Raw genomic sequence first — 18679 nt, 5'->3', positions numbered from 1 at the left:
CCAGAGTATAATTTATATCACTATTCGATTTATAAACAGCTCTTAATCGTTCTCGAAATTAAATTCTATCAACGGAAACTTGTCTTTGGTAAAATAACATCAATATACCCTACTTAACCAAATCAGGGGAAAATAAAAATAATAACCAAATCCTCAATAAAAGTTCATACCTCGTATGATAACAATATTTAGGTTTACTAAAGTACAAACATTTCGATAACAATGAGATCGATCAACAATTATTGTAATACATCTTATATGTGCCTGGACCTTGATCGTTGCATGCGATTGTTACAACTATCATTATTTTTATAGAAAAGCAAAAGTACCAATAATCGACACGCTAATACTCAATATATGACACCCTTCTCACCACATTTATTGACAATGCCTTAAGATTTAAAGTGTTAGAATTAAAGTGGCAATTACAGGGACTCTTGTCCACGACTGGTACTTTTACCTTATGCGACAGTGTGTTAAAATTGATTGATTTTATAACTATTGTATGATACAGCAGACTTGGTTGAAGCATATAGAACATCGTATCAGCGCTCTCTACTTTCTTTTATGACCGAAAAAGTTGATAATTATGAATTTCCTGTCACAAGCAATAATAAGTGTCAAATCTGTACCCCATTTTCGCAACGCCAGGCAATAATTACATATTTTTAGATGAAAAATGTCGCCTTGTTATTGCTTCTGGGGCTTTATTAGACACGCGGAAACTGATATCATCACTACTTTAAAAAAAAAACTTGTATCTTCGTCTGTCAATGAAAAGAAAATTGTAGTATATATGTATGGAATGCATATAGACTTACTGCGTTTTAACTTTGAGAAGCATCGTGATATACGAGATTTTTTCAAAGTAGTGACGATATTTCGTGTTGAATTTTCGTTTATGATGGAAACATCATGGTTTATCGAGATTATGTCAACTGGGGTTACTTTGATTCATGGGGTAACATTGTTCATCGATTTTGAAACTATAAAGAATGCGTTTCTTAACGTTTTCATCGTCTATTTTAAGTTAAGCATGTCAACCACATCATACAAATTAAGATCTCGTTCAAAACTCATCCTGTTCTGTTTCTCAACATTCAATGACCAATGTTATCCCGCGTATCAAAGTAACCCCACTTTGCTGGTACAATGTTTTGTCAAAACTAGAGATTAGCAATATCATCCATACCAAAATTACTAGGTATAAATCGTATTGTATAAAAAACCTTTTGTCTATTTTTCAATGAATATATTATTATGTTTTGATTGTACAATCATTGTGACATAAAATCATATGTCATAAATAAAAAAATACAGTTATGTATGTCGAATAAAGCCCCTGAGTGTGATCCGGTTCTGTAGAGTGCTACCCACGCTGCTCTCTCAACGTGTAAACAAGTGCTCAAATCGTATACTTACATAATGGAAATACCGTGTTCAGACAACGCTATCTCGCCTCATCCCGGACATTTGTAAAGTGCCCATATTTCCATAGTCGCCTGACTAATGTGCCCGTGCGTTGAAATACGGAGCGAAATCCACACGGCTTGATTTAAAAACTTTACAATTCAAACTAAACAAATTGTAGTTTAAACTTTCATGACTTGTACAGATACTTATAATTACTAACGGGACTTAATCGCGTACCAAGGGGCCGATTTTTGAAGCTCGGCCATTCGATTTCGTGAAATTCGTTCAATAATATCTCCACTACTAGCGATTTAAATTCTACTTACAGAATCGAAAACGAGTGGTCATTAGGTCATTACCACTCGTTTTAAAATTACTAGCCGTCTTTTTTCAAAAATAGCATTACGTCGTTTTCCACAGACTTTCGAACGGCGAATTCGTGCGTTCGAAATTCAATAGTCGATCCTCAGTGTGCGTAGTCGAATGCACAAGCGCTCACGATAATATATCTTTTGTAGCTATCTCTGTCGCTCTTGCATATTGGCGCGACAGAGCCAGACTACATTTCTGCGGCGTTTCGGTAACGTTTCGCGTCGCAGAAGTGCCATTCGGCTACGGGGCCAGGACCAAGTGCGGGTAGTTCGAAGAACTCCGTACAGCCAGAAGATGTTTATGTCAACTTTAACTAATCTGCTTCGCGACCACGGGGACAATGCCGTCCTTGAAACATCGGAGGTTGGTTTTAGGTAAAGTCTCGTTTGTAATTTTAAGTACCTATAAATAGTAGTGTTTTTGGATATTAATTTAGAAGTGGAAAAAATACTGCACTGCACTCACAACAACTGGATCGATACTCCAGCGCTCTGCCGACTGAGCTACCAAGACCTCATCCCTAGTCAGCGAATACTCAATATTTTTTCCATTTTAAAATTAATTCTGATGTTTATAAAAACAAAATAATTTATTTTGATGGTTATTTTACAATGAAAGAAGGGATTGCCACGTAATTTGCGGTGTTTTCCAGACTTGGTGCTTGCAGAGTCGAAAACGCCGCCTCAGGGACGATGCTGCGACGGCCAGAGCGTCCCGCCGACACTAGTGGGGTTTCACCTGGACAACAAATGTTTTCGTTAGTATAATAAATAAATAAATATTGGGGACACCTTACACAGATCAACTTAGCCCCAAACTAAGCAAAGCTTGTACTATGGGTGCTAAGCGACTATATACATACTTAAATAGATAAATACATACTTATTTACATCGAAAACATCCATGACTCAGGAACAAAATATCTGTGCTCATCGCACAAATAAATGCCCTTACCGGGATTCGAACCCAGGACCGCGGCTCAGCAGGCAGGGTCACTACCGACTAAGCCATACCGGTCGTCAAATAGTATTTCAAGTACATTGTACGACATGGGGAGGAAGTTGAATATTGCTAACGAGAGCAAGTTACAGAAGACCGCAGCCAAATAGCATTAGACCCTACTCAATAGTGTTGTGTTCTTTCCGGTGAGTACGGCTGCCAGAGCTCAACGAGGGTGCGGTGTGATGGTGACGGAAGGACCTATGGAACTAATCTGTTCCGTCTATTGTCCTTTTGAGCCGTCCGCAACCCGAACCCTCCTTAGAACTTGTAAAAGGAATGTACAAGATTCTAATGGGTTGGCAACGCGCACGTGGCACTCCTTGCCACCGACGTAGTATTAAAAAAATAATTTGCAATATTATTACGCCCCGAGTTACACAGTGTTTTTCATCACACTTGCAATATACAAATATTTATAAAATACAATATATAAACATTAAATACGGTACTAGAAATTTCATCATGATGATGATTAGGGAGAATCATTTTTATATAACTCCCGCTCCGCCTGCGTTCAATTGCACATTTACTGTATGATTAAAGTAGTATACTTTCATTGAATCGCTTTCAAACCTCTCAAAACATACATACTTATAACATAAAATTCTTTATGTAGGAGTATAACAGACAAATCGTCACTACTTTGAAAAAAACTTGTATCTTCTTCTGTCAATGAAAAGAAAAATGTTATAAGTATGTATGCAAATGCATATAGACTTACTGCGTTTTAACTTTGAGGAGCAGTGTGAGATACGAGACTTTTTCAAAGTAGTGACGAAATACCTTCTGAACATGAAATATTACAATAATAATGGCCATCCACGATGACTTAGATTCTTACGTAGGTGAATTAAGCATGTAAGTAGCCAATTATGGTAATATTTTATGATGCTTGAAGATCTAAATATTCCGAATAAGGGCCAGCATCAACAAACTTAAGCTACCAGTCTCTTCCTAAGCTTTAAAGTAATGAGTATCGGTAATGTGGACTATTATAAATATTTATAACATGTTAAGTACAATAGTAATATCTACAGAACACGAAAAGTCACAAAATCTGGCAGCTGAATTTATATGATTCACTGATATTCACTGTTTTGAGGTTAACAATTTGTTTACAACACAGTTATTCCAAATTTGAAATCGATAGCATTAAAATAGTTCTTGTGATATTGAGCAATGTGACAGAAAGACGGACAGAGTCATTTTGTACCGTTTGGCACGTAACTCTTATAATGTTATAAAAACCCTAACCCTAAGATTTAAAATTCACCATTATGATAGTGATACTTCAGTAAAGGAAAGACAAGAAGTTCAAACCCAACAATCCTACTTCAAATATTCATTTTTATGAGTATACTTAGGTCGTTCCAAATTCGAAAATAATCGCCTGAGGGATCTGTCACATCGTCACCAGTCACGCAAAATCCAAACACCTGGATATAGAGGTTTGGACTAAGTATAGAGGTACAGAATACCAACCGAGGCGAGAAGTCGGCGCGGCATCGTCGGTCATCGCGCGGCATCGCACACGTCGGGGTCGGGCGGGCTGCCGTAACCGCTGGAGGCGTCGTCGGCGCCCGCGCAGTTCCCGCCGTCCTTGTCCGCGGCCGCGCCGGCGCAGCCCGCGCCGCCGATGTAGCCTGCGCTAGGCGACTGCGAGGAAAAAATTACAATCAAGATTCAAGCTCACAATTTATCTGGATAGGAGATATTAGGAACACAACTAAAGTTTATATTTGTGTATCATTAGTACTCGCCCGATATCACTAGTACAGGGGGGTTACCATGACGTGCTAAAGCCGTTCAGTTTAGGTTGAGAGAGAGGGACGGGGCTATGTAACTGCTATAGCTGTGTCCCTTTCTCTCAACCTAAACTGAACGGCTTTAGCACTTCATGGTAGCCCCCCTGGTCCAACTATAAGCGAGTAAGCGATTTTTTTATTAGGTACAGTCAACCAATTGGAACCCTAGGCCACTCTACAACCATGTCTAAATGAAAAGAAGTAAGAGATTTTTACAATCTGATTTATAACGTCACTATGACACAGTTCTACAGTGGCCTAGGGTTCCAATTGGTTGACTGTACACAAGAGCGACTATCTTTTGCTCGTTCGTTCAGCGCTTACTCCTTTTGGTGGGACGTGCTGACGTTCCTGTCCAAAGACCCGTCTCATCCTATTTATAAGTGCTTGTCATTGTACCTGTTTTATCCCACAAAAGAAGTCAATTCTCTGATTTCGACACTTATCAATTAGTTAATAGTCATCATATTATATCCATGTGTTATATAATCGTTATAGGCATATTCCATGCATTAAATGCCATATAAATTATACAGAGTGGGGCCTGTAACAAAGGCGAAGAATTGAACTCTAGGCTATTCTCCTTATACTAATCAACATTTGTTCGGCGACTTTTAAAAATAACTTGTATTTTGATTTTTATCACCCTTGAAAGTTTTTTCTAAGAGGTAATGTATTGCGAATTCTGTTAAGTCTAAAGTCTGACAGACAACGTCAATGGCAAAAATAATGGCGTACATTGAAGCTAATATTTATTTTGTATGAAAAATTAAAAATTTAAAGACTTCATAATTTTTAAAAGTCACTGAACAAATGTTGATCAGTATAAAGAGAATAGCCTACAGTTCAATTCTTCGCCTTTGTTACAGGCCCCACTCTGTATAATTAGGTACATAAGCAACATTATTCTATAAATTATATATATATGCACCTATTTAAACAAGTAACAAAGAAAATCATCGTATTGCTGTCATTTATAAGAAATCCTCAATTTAAGTCCCCATTGCACCATTCAGTCAAGACCTCGACAGACCGTGTACGCAATCAAAAAGTCGATTAGAAATGTCGCGCAGCTGAATGGGCCCTCTACTCGCTCATAAAATGAAATAGATTCCCCCACATTCGCATTCCGACAAGCGTTCGTACGAGAAAGATTAATGATCTTATACAAAAGAAACATAATAAAGTGGAGATAGAATCTCCCACTAACAGTGTCCTTGTGGGAGTTATTTACTCCGGGCCGACTTTTTCACGTGCCTCGTTATTTGGAAAACAAACCTTTTCCTTTTGAAAATCGTCAGTAGCCGAGTGTAATTACGAATTACCATAACGCGTTACAAACTGGTGTAGTGAGGTCACAGTCATAGCAGCGTCATACACTCACACATCTTAAACAGATAACCTTTAGAGAACATTAGATTAACAATAAGATAATAAAGTATCAAGTACCAATTAACCTTTGAAATATGAGAACATAGTATCATGGAATAGATACCATGATAACTCCCACATAAATAGATAATTAGATAATATCCTACTATATAAACACGATGTATCTTCAGTCAAATATACAGAGTTAACCACAGTCTTGTCTTATTACTTACCTCCGCCACTACCAACATTATATGGCGATCCTGCCAGTCGGGCTGCTCGAGCACTAGCCACTTGCTCGAGGCAGCCCACCCCGCCCGCTCTCCCTGTGCTACAACCGCGCCAGCAGTCACCAAGCCGCACGCTCTGAGACTACATCACCCAGCTACAACGTCGCCCCAACCGACCATGAGTAAGCCGAGCGCCGCCAAGTCACCCCAGCCACGCTAAGCCACGCCGCCCCAGCAGCACTAACATCAAAGAAGAAATGCTGAACTAAAAAGATGAAGATGCGTAAGCCGAGCCAGTCCACCGCAGCGTCGTCCGCCCACGGCTCCGCACCGCAGGCAGCACCCCGTCCCGCATCGCAGCTACCGCACCCGCTCCAGCCCAGCGCGAAAAAAGCGGACCATGGACCACAACGTCCACCGCAGCATCGTCCACCCACGGCTTCGCACTACAACAGCACCGCGCCGCAGTGTCAGCCCAAGCCCAGCGAATCCGACCATACACCGAACCGAGGTATAATATTATAAAACTTATTATAATTTAACTAGCGCAATATTTATAATAGTGGTTATTATTTTTCGCCAAATATTTTTCAAGTTATTTTTCTTTATATAAGCAAGGTTCTTGTATTTAAGTAAAAGTTTTTAGTTGAGTGTTATAAAAATAACGATATATTGTATAATTAAGACTCTTTCAATAATTTTAATTTAAATATCGAAGTCAACAATGAAGTAATTAAAAAGATACTTAACTATAAAAAAAAAACTATCTTTAAATAGAAATCTAGAATTTGATTACACTCAACAGTGTAAAGATGTAGTTACAAAGTTAAAAATAGAAAGATATCAATAGTCCACCATCATTACGATAGGCATCTGGACGTCTCAAATGACAACACATTCACGATACACACAGACGCGTAGCTGTAAGATGGATCATGGTAAAATATAAAATCCATTACATATTCACACTGATCGTTATTATGTTTCCATGTTATAATTTTATATATATATATATATATATTATATATATATATATATATATATATAAATAATTATATTAAAGTTCTTGTAGTTATTTAAAGAAAAAAATGTTTAAAGAGAGTTATAAAAAAAAAACACCAGATTTTTTTTTAAAGACTATTTGAGTCTATCAGACTCCAGAAATCGATTAGTTCATAAATGACTATACTTCAAAATAACAAAAGAAAAGACAAACAGACTCAATAAACAAATCATAATAAAAAATTTCTAAAATTAAATAGTAGATCGCGGAAAATTCATACGAAACTATCAAGTTTCACATAATTAATAACTACCAATAAAAGGTGAAACAACTCTGTCACGACATCTTATCCATCCATACTTCCATACTATCCATCCATACTAATCCATACTAATATTATAAATGCGAAAGTAACTCTGTCTGTCTGTCTGTTACGCTTTCCCGCTTAAACCACGCAACCGATTTTGATGAAATTTGGAACAGACAATCTTTAGACCCTGAGACAGAACATAGGCTACTTTTTATTTCGAAAAAAAGGGATGAAGGGGTTGAAAAAGAGGTTGAAAGTTTGTATGGGATTTCTTAATTTTAAATGATAAAACCATGAAACTTTATATTTTAGCACTTGATAAGAAATCATTAAACATATATTTAAAGTCACATACAGGTCGAACGCGATTAATTAACATTATTTTTACCTTTAAAATAAACATGGTGGGAAATAAACATTAACTAAAAGCGGGTAGATTATATTTATTTGTCTACCCCGAACATTTATATAAATTAATATCGGGTAGTTTTGTGTTGTTTACATCTCCGGTGACATTTTGCTGGGACGCCAGTCTTCCGCGACCACGGCCAGTGCAACCTGGCCGAAACGTTGGGAAAAAAGGTAAAAATAATGTTAATCAATCGCGTTCGACCTGTATGTGACTTTAAATATGTGTACAAAGCGCGAGAACTTAAAGTGTTATATCATTAAACATCTTGATAAGGGATAGGGATAGGGATAGCGATAGGGATAGCGATAGGGAAAGCGATAGGGATAGCGATAGGGATAGCGATAGGGATAGCGATAGCGTTAGCGATAGCGTTAGCGATAGCGTTAGCGATAGCGTTAGCGATAGCGTTAGCGATAGCGTTAGCGATAGCGATAGCGTTAGCGATAGCGTTAGCGATAGCGTTAGCGATAGCGTTAGCGATAGCGTTAGCGATAGCGTTAGCGATAGCGTTAGCGATAGCGTTAGCGATAGCGTTAGCGATAGCGTTAGCGATAGCGTTAGCGATAGCGTTAGCGATAGCGATACGGATACGGATAATATGGGTATCGTTAGAGGGATACGGATAATCGGTCGGCGGTCTCTTACAATCAATGTGCTCTAAGACGATCGTTGTTTGCTTGCTTGAAGATTACGTTTGCGATAAGTATAAGCAAAATGTAAAAAATTGTAAGGGATAATAGAAAAAAGTACTTTTTACCCACCGATCATAGTGTCGAAATACGGGCTATGTGCATGGGATATTTATAAAGGTTTCCCCAGCGTATATAGAATTACCTACGCTGTGGTCGATGTGTAATATGTCTACAATCATTGCAAGCAAAAGTATTATGTGCAATCGAAATAATCGCAGATAAATATACCTACAGAGAAACCTACGGTCCCTACGGATCCAAATGAAAATCTTAATGAATACTTTTATTACGCGGGCGAAGCCGCGGGTAAAAGCTAGTAATACATAAATCAGGACTCATGTTCCATGAAAAAAAAAAAAATCATATAGATATAAAGTATCTATACAACATACAACTTGTTGAATTCAAATATCCCATTACTGTACAGTATCAAAAGCTTATATGGGACCCAAAAGAAATTCGAAAATCGAGAAATGGTCCCATGCCATTGGTATAAAAATAAAAACTTTTTTTTTCCATATAATTCTGTTTTGTTGCAGTACTATATGTACTATAATAAAAATTAAAGTAATCGAATACAAAATAAAAGTCTTGCTATTGAGATTGACTGATTTTTATCGAATAGAATTAATCTTTTTCTTTCCAATTTATTGTACGGTTCCGGTCGTAAATATATATAAAAAAAAACACCTTATCAAACGTATGTATTTACTATTATTTAATAATCAGGCAGGCAGTTAAAAAAATAAACTAACATAGCCTAAATCCAGTAATCACTTAATATTCATAAAATAAAAAAGTAATGTATAGATATTATAATTTATTTTTTCTCTCTCAGTAGTAGCGAGACCGGATAGATCTCAGGCTGTAAGGAACTAAGGACAAGGACAATATCAATATATATATAAAAAAAAAAAAAAAAAAAACTGCTGATAGGTATAATTAATATTATTTAATGATAGTAAAAAGAGGATAATATAAATTGTATAAACTAAAAAAAAAAAAAACATAAGTATGTTTACAAGTAACAAAAAAAAAAACATAAGACAAACGTCTTGTCGGGAAAGCAAAATCAGTTAAGTGTCGCAACCAACGATTAGCCTGATCACCTAAAAGTTATTGTGACTCTTAAATGCTTTTATGTTTTCAAACCGACATTATTAAAAATACTGGGTAGCTAGTAAATTATAATGTAAGCAGAGTACACCAGGATACAAACCAGACACAGGCCCCTTGAAACCAAAACCAATTCGAGCGAGCTCTCAATTGTGAAGGTCCTTGGGCACACGCACAGCTATTGTGTTCTAATGTGTGAAAGCATATGTCTGGAAAAACATACTACATTTATTGAGTATGTATCAGCGCGCTATAATAAATATATTTTTTTGTATCCTTAATATTTATATATTGTAATGTAGGGTCGGCCGACCGGATGCGCTAAAATGCGCAGTGTACTCTTTAAAAGAAAAGTGAACTTTATGTATCACGAAGAAGCTTACATTATTTCCCAATGCAGACATTAAGGTACTATGGCTCATGGGAATTGATTTCTATATAATACAAGCAGGTATGAAATCCTTGACGGCTGACCATGATTCGATCGAGAATCAATCGTGGAGACTCTTGGACACACAAAATAGTGTGATGCTTAAAAGCAATGCCTAAATGTATGAACAATACTAAAAGTATAATTGTAATCGCCAGTAGTAAAAAAAAAACACCTCTAACAAGTTTCTTAGTAAGCAGGTTTATCTGCGAAAAAGAGGTGTAGGTACTAAAAACAAATACTTTTACCCCAAACAAAATTGATATCACAAAACGACATAGGTATAAAAATTAATTAAAACAGGAAACATTCCCCCACCAATTCGCGACGCGACCTGGGTATACTCCTTTAAGCGTAAATACAAACAACACTTACTAACAGTCCAAAAGCAGGCAAATACTTAAAGCTCTCAATCTTCAATTTTCGACTTTTTGTTTCTAATTTTCATGTATTGATATCTGTTATGGTATGTTTTATATTATAGCTAGACATACATATTTTGTTATTTCATAGTTTGTAATCAGATTGTAGGTATTTAAAATTGAAATTCCTGATCGTGTTATGCATTACGCTCTCTTGTTCTTGTATGTTTTGTAACTGGTGGTAGATCCACACAGATCTACGCGCGCACCTGCTAGGTCCCGACAGAATATCAGCGCTGTGGCACTTGCGACAGCAATGCAGCAGCACATGCTGAGTCGGCGCCTTTTCGAAATTGTGTCGAGAAAAAAAAAAAAAAACTAAATTGTCAAATAGTAAGCTAGGAATTAGTTCTGTAGACCTAAGTTGTATTCTTATATAATAGTACTTAATTTTTTTTGTCATGATATTTTTATGCAATAAAGTCTTTATCTATCTATCTATCTATCTAAATCTAAAAAAAAAAACACAAAAAAAAGAGGGGATAAGAATATGAAAAATAAAAATAACCACAATACTCACTACATCAATCGCTATACGTACAACATTTTTTTTTTAACTCAAATCACAAGTCAGAATTGCTGCATACACAACTCACAAAAGTAACTAGAATACAAATATCATTTATTTATTTATTTAAACTTTATTGCACAAATTTACAAAAAAGAGTACAAATGGCTGACTTAACGCCTTGAGGCATTCTCTACCAGTCAACCATTGGGTTAATATATATTATTACCTCAAAATTAGAAAGTTCAAATAAACTAACTAATGTATTATATTTTATCTCGAGCAGAAAAAAAAAAAAACTGAACTACCAAATAAATTAACATCTCTTGGCATTCTCTTGTAAAATTATTCTAAAAAAATACTATAGCGTGATTACGCTATACAAAATAGTTTAAATCATCTATAAAAATACCACAAACAATCAGACCTTACTAAAATAAAATGACAAAAATATACATAACTCGAATACAACCCACTTACAAACACGTTAAAAAAAAAAACAACCAACTTAATACAAATAAAAAGCAGCCAACAATAAATTTCAAATTAATCGGTATCAAAAATTTAAAAAAAAATTTTTTTTGAAGTCGAACTACTTTCACCACAATATAAATACCCAAAACCAAAAGTGTAATTGTACGCAATTACATCCTTTCTTTTATAGCGTGTAGTAGTAAAACTAAAATCACAAACACAACGCAGCTAGAAGAAGAAAAAAAAACTAACTAAATAATTATGAATAGAAAATACTTTAAAAAAAATATATACTTAAAGCATAACGCGAAACAAACACGAAATTATTAGTGAAATTGTGTGATGCTTTAAAAGTGATGCCACAATATTATATGAAATATTATATAATATGTTGTAATTGCCAGCGTGAGCGACAAATAAATATTTTATTTCGGTACCCTTATCGTTAGTGATGCACTTGGACTCCAGCACACTTACCAATGGTATTTTATCCTCTTAGCACAAATACATAATTAAAATAAATAAAAATAGATTGATAGATAATAACAAAATATTATTATCTAACTAAGATTTATAAAGCATTTCTGAATAATGTTACTAGTAATTAAAACATATCAACAGATGACGCTATCCAAATAAGGAATCGCTAAAGCGCATCAATTACATATCATATTACATATCTCAGTATAAGTAAACACCTGTCATGCAACAATGTAATCATTTACCATCTTATGAATGAAGTGTTATATATAGACTAGTAAGTAAATTATGTACTATAAGTATACCTACCAATAGCTTTAACTTTTTTTTTTAATTGTATGTTTAAGATCTAGATTGTTTAGATAAAATAATTATTATACCTGTAACCATTAAGATATACCTATATGTAAACAAAAAAAAAACTTCTAACTAAACTATTTCTTGTATCCTGAACAAATAAATATGTATTGAGCTGAGTAACAGCCATAAATGAAAATGCGTGCCCTTGCCGTTTGTGATGCACTTAGACTGCAAACAAAAATACGGTTATATTGTTTTTTTAAATCCCTTTCACATAAATACATAAGTAAATAGGACAGATAACCACAAAAGATTACATTCAAATATCTTATTGAAGTTTATAAAACATTTATTGTATTGTATTGTATTCGTTTATTTCAGACAGAACAGTCCATATTGTTACATTACGTTACCCTTTTATTTAAAATTAAAGCTATAAAATTCAATAATAAATTTTATGAATTGATATTAAAACATATGGTCGGATGACACCATCCAAATAAGGAATCTCTAACTCGCAAATATTAAATATCTACACATCTCAGTAACAGTAAAACCCTATCGTGCAACAATGTATTCAATTAACCATAAACCATATTTAAAACTGAATTGTTGATAAACACAAGTATTTATCTTGGACATGACATTAATAATTATGTAAAATGCAAACAACATTAACTATTTCTTTAATTTTAAGTGTGTTTTTTTTTTAGTGTATAAACATAGCTATAATGCCTCACCAGGTTTCAGAATGAAGGCACCCAAGAAAATAATTATTAAAAAAAAAGGGTGAGCATGTACCTATTCTAAAAAAAAAAAAATTTTTTTTTTGTTTACTGCTATACATTCAAATATATGCTAAATACATACGTTCTAAACTTCTCCTCAATGATACTAATAAATTAATCTCAAGATCAGATGCCACCATCTAAATAAAGAATCGCAAAATGCGCAACAAATATACAGGTTGATACAGGTATCATATTATTGCTGAGATGTCAGAAAAGTAAACATCTGTTCAGGTAGCATTGTAGGTATTCATTCACTATCTTATGTTATGAATTAAATATTATAAATAGACTTTGTAAGCGACTTTGTGTATTCAATTAGCATTAAGGTTTCTTTTAATACTTATATAAATGTATAACTAATAGAATTAAGTAATAAGATTTATTTTAATATGTTTAACCAAAACAAATGTATAATCGATAGAATTAAGTACATAAAAGTAAGTCAAAAATAGTTAACTACTGAACTATTTTTGTCTTGAAAAAAAAGGGGAAAGCTGTAGTGAGGTCACAGTCATAGCAGCGTCATACACTCACACATCTTAAACAGATAACCTTTAGAGAACATTAGATTAACAATAAGATAATAAAGTATCAAGTACCAATTAACCTTTGAAATATGAGAACATAGTATCATGGAATAGATACCATGATAACTCCCACATAAATAGATAATTAGATAATATCCTACTATATAAACACGATGTATCTTCAGTCAAATATACAGAGTTAACCACAGTCTTGTCTTATTACTTACCTCCGCCACTACCAACATTATACTGGTTAGTAGGTAACTTAGTCGCGTCGTGGGCAAACCTCAATGAGAATGTATGAGCGCAGTAACTCGTTAGTACCTAATTTCAGTTTGTAATAATTTTTTTTAAGTAGCTCCGTGGGCGAAGGACCTAATCGTCATGAGATTTCTGATTTTATGGCGATGTTTTATAGACTGCAAACAAGCGTGCATAATGGGCAGGCGTAATAAATCGATAAAGACGGGGGTAGTTGTGGTAATGCCGGTTTGAAGCTATTAAGTTAACCATAATTTGTTATGAACGGGTTCGCGGTCTCACAGACCGCATTGGCCCACGTCAACACATAATATGCGTTCTTTCCGTGACGTGGGAATACACCGGACGGCTATAATCACACTGCTTTAAAATATTCCAAAGAAGGCTATATCAGAAACAGACATAAGGAGGGCAATCGATGTTGTTATTCATAGAGCTCCAGATTCCGAAAGCAACTAGTTCAGTCTAGGCTAAATATGAGTGTATTATAAATACCTGTGATGAATAGCGCAAGCGGTTTGTGGAGGAGAGAAGGCAATGTGACTATGTCTGGCTTAACGCTTTAGATACCTACTAAAACAGTCGCAAAAAGCAAATAGGGAGTAGAATCTCAGATGGCTTAAATTTTCTGGCGATTTGTTTATGATTATATGTATTATGCATCACACGCTCGATTGATCGCGTGGTAACATAGACTTCACGCTTGGCTCGCATTAGTGCGAAGCAGTGTTATGACACCTTTCTGCTGACATCATTGACTCCCGTACAAAGTATAAGGTAAAAGTACCAGTGCTTGACACGTTAATGTCCATTAGGTGACCCTTCTGTCACATTTATACACAAATTACTTAAGATTTAAAGTGGCATGTACTGCAGGTCACTGTCGCGCAATGGTACCTACTTACTTTATAAGGGTTTCTCCAAACATATCGACGCGGAAATCTGCTTTTGCCGACCAAAAATCGCTCGCTTATGAACATGCGTACGGATGCGTTCAGCGATGACGACGCGTAAGCGTCTTCATACTCACGAGCGATTTTTGGTGGGCTAGAGATTTTGCGTCGATGGGTTTGGGGATTTGATCGTTGTGCTGCCAAATGCTTGAGAGGGCTCTATGTCACAGCTCTTCAAGTGACGCTCTTGGACACCCTTGAACCAAAGAAGTTGTTAGCCATGCTCTCGCTTGCCCTCCTTCAGTTCAGAACCTGTACCGAACAAATCGATGGATAGAACACATGAGATGATGCATACCTGTAAGCCACTGACTTGGCGACGTATGTGCGCGAGCCCGCTAGGGTTGGCAGCCATGCTGGCGAACACCAGCCGCTCCTCGTAGTCGTACCATAGGTTTAATTGTCACACTGGTAGAATCTGTCGCCTACGCAGAAGCTGTGATGATTGATCGAGTCCGTCCGATTTCGGCCAATGCTACCACTTCGATCCCTAATCGCGCTATTCTGATAGTTGTGCTGCCAAGTGCTTGAGAGGGCTCTATGTCACAGCTCTTTAAGTGACGCTCTTGGACATCCTTGAACCGAAGGAGTTTGCCATGCTTTCGCTTGCCCTCCTTCAGTTCAGAACCTGTACCGAACAAGTCGATGGATAAACAAGTCAATGGGTAGAACACATGATGATGCATACCTGTAAGCCGCTGACTTGGCGACGTATGTGCGCAAGCCCGCTAGGGTTGGCAGCCATGCTGGCGAACACGAGCCGCTCCTCGTAATCGTACTCGCATAGGATTTTATTGTCGCACAGGTAGAATCTGTCGCCTACGCAGAACCTGTACCAAACAATTGTTACGGTTATTTTTCAACCCTTTGACAAAAACTTTCCACGTCTCAAAAGTCCCTATTTCAAGTGTTTTGCAAAATCTGGCATGTAACACCATGGCGTGCAATAGCACAAATCTACACATATGTATATTTCTAAAGAGATAAACGAGCAATTCTTGTATATTTATTTATTTATTTATTTATCTATTTATTTATTTATACCGACGATCTCGGAAACCGCTCTAACGATTTCGCTGAAATTTGTTATGTGGGGGTTTTCGTGGGTGAAAAATCGATCTAACATATCCTTAGGTCCCGGAAAATGCGAATTTTCGAGTTTTCACGCGTTTTTCTTCGCGCGCCATCTCGTGTGGAGTAGTTGTATTGTTGAGACAGAAGTCTTTCGGTCGATGTAAGTATTATTTACTTCAAAGACTAGATGGCGACACAGGTCAAGGCTAACACGAATAGAAAAATACACTCTGAGCTTTTGTGACGAAACGCGCGCCATCTCGTGTGGAGTAGTTGTGTTGTTAAGACTGAGAGTTCTTTCGATTGATCGATGTGGGTACTATTTATTTTCCAACTAGATGGCGACACAGGTCAAGGATACGAAACAGAACCGAGCGAAGCTCGGTCGCCCAGATTATATTTCTAGAGAGATAAAAGCGCTGGTTTCCTAGAGGTAAGAGCGTACGACTTTCTATCCAGAGGTCACGTGTTCGAATTCGAACGCCATCAGTAGGCCTAGCATATGATTGCCGCGAGATAGACTACCCGTCAATATGTCATTAATACAGTTAGAAGAAGACGTGTCATCTATCTCGCGGCGACATACTCTCGTGACAATCATGTGCTAGGCCTACAGCTCGAACCAATGAGTTTTTCAGGAATTACGAAAAATGCAAATCAGCAAAAATGTCAATATTTACCAGTCGCCTTCCGGTGAAGGAAAACTTCGTGAGGAAACCGGACTAATCCCCATAAGTACAGTTAGTGGATTTAAGGCAAAACTAAAAATACATTTAATGGCACAATAACAAGGTGTTGCTGCCCAATGGCATCAGTCTAAATAGCTCGAATAATAATTATATTACTATTAAGCCGCAAGTAGCTGTGTACTTACTGGTAAATAGCATAATTATATTACCTAATATCTGGGCGACCGAGCTTCGCTCGGTTCTATTTTAATATATCACGTCTTTAGATAAAAAAAAACTCTTATAAATACAAAAACAAAAAAAAAAGACAAAAAACAAAAACTTAATTTCTGGCCGGGATTCGAAACCCTGACACCTACGATCTATCTGCGTACATTAGACCGACCTCGTGCGACTGAGCTAAGCGGAATCGATGCGCGCGCGGCGAAATTAAGGACCATATTTTACGTTTACAAATGCGAAAGAAAAACTCATGAAAACTCGAAAATTCGCGTTTTCCGGGATCTAAGGCTACGCTAGATCGATTTTTCACCCCCGAAAACCCCCACAAAACAAATTTCAGCGAAATCGTTAGAGCGGTTTCCGAGATCGTCGGTATATATAAATAAATAAATAAATAAATATACAAGAATTGCTCGTTTAATAGTATAAGATATATATATATATATATATATATAGAACGCTGGAACAATCACATCCTTAATATTTATAAATTAATATAATCCCTATTTATAATATACGTATGTATGTAACACCCAATTGTATTACTTAAGTCGCGCAATATGCCGTCCCGCACTCCTCGCTGGCTCCACAGAATACCAGCGCCGTTGGCAACGCCTAGTCGTGCCAACTGCATTGCTGAGTGGAGACCATTTCAGCTTCACATATTCTTTTCATCTGTTTGTATTGTTTTCTTCTTCTAGATTTTATAATTGTTTCTTTGTACTTTATTTGTTATTATGTAATGCAATACTGTGTGTTGCCTGAATAAACATTATTCTATTTATTCTATAAGAGTTACTTAGCCTTCGGGTTGGAAGGTCAGATAGCAGTCGCTTTCATAAAAGTAACCTACGGCCTACGCTACGCCAAATATTGTGATTAGTTGTCAAAGCGGACCTCAGGCTCCCATGAGCCGTGGTGAATGCCGGGATAAGCAAGGAGAATGTAAAGAGATAATTGGTAACACAGTTATGGGAAAACCCTACGTATTTTCAAGAAATCAAAGTAATGAGTAAAAAAAAACAATATAAAGCCTGACCAGTGTGCGTAGCCGAATATACAAACGCTTCACAAAACTCTCACGAATCGTGAGCGTTTCGGCATTCGGCTACGCACACAGAAATATATCGTCACTACTTTGAAAAAATCTCATATCTCACGCTGCTCCTCAAAGTTAAAACGCAGTAAGTCTATATGTATTCCATACATACTTATTACAATTTTCTTTTCATGGACAGACGAAGATACAAGTTTTTTTAAAAGTAGTGACGATATGACTACGCGACATCTTGCGGAATTTCAATAGAACTATTTTCTTCATACTATACTGAACTGTCAATCCATAAATTAGAATAACAGCGCCCTCCTGACAATAATAGTCATATATATGTCTGGTCAGGCTCTACGTAATTTTATTAAACGGCTGACTTGATATTACCACACAGTAATAACTAAAAAGGTTCTAGTTAATCCATTTCTCACCTGTGATTGCACTGCTGGCACGCGAAACATTCTAAGTGGTAAACGAAGCTCTTGGCTCGCATAACCATTTCGAAGGCCGGAATGACTTTGTTGCACGCCACGCAGTTGCCTGTGGCTCCAAATAACCTATAAAAGTAATCATTGGTTGTAAACATTAAAATGCTTTGCAGATTAAGCAGTACTTGGTGAGCACGCAATAAAATTCAGAAGGTTAATAAACTTATTTTTTTTATTAATTTTTTTAGCCATAACTTTGGTCGTACACAAAAGTACAAAAGAGTAATATGCCATCAGGTCCGAACTAGGGTCGAATGCCTAAGCAGATTATACTGCTATATTT

At 36.3% G+C, this 18679-nt stretch overlaps 1 protein-coding gene across 1 annotated transcript in view; it reads right to left on the bottom strand.

Moving 5' to 3' along the window:
• Window positions 1-1937: 1937 nt before the first annotated feature.
• LOC125228594 (LIM domain only protein 3-like) overlaps window positions 1938-18679 on the bottom strand; it is a 102845-nt gene continuing 86103 nt past the window's right edge. Inside the window, exons 5-8 of the mRNA XM_048133222.1 lie at window positions 18340-18465; window positions 15561-15702; window positions 4270-4443; window positions 1938-2523 (exon numbers count right to left, since the gene is read on the bottom strand). Coding sequence (XP_047989179.1) covers window positions 4300-4443; window positions 15561-15702; window positions 18340-18465 — 412 coding nt within the window. The 3' untranslated portion in view covers window positions 1938-2523; window positions 4270-4299. The remainder of the gene's footprint in view (window positions 2524-4269; window positions 4444-15560; window positions 15703-18339; window positions 18466-18679) is intronic.

This window comes from Leguminivora glycinivorella, chromosome 8, assembly GCF_023078275.1.
Source record: "Leguminivora glycinivorella isolate SPB_JAAS2020 chromosome 8, LegGlyc_1.1, whole genome shotgun sequence".
NCBI classification, from domain to species: domain Eukaryota; kingdom Metazoa; phylum Arthropoda; class Insecta; order Lepidoptera; family Tortricidae; genus Leguminivora; species Leguminivora glycinivorella.
Note: the sequence above shows the minus strand (reverse complement) of the source record. Positions and strands in the feature narration are given on the sequence as shown.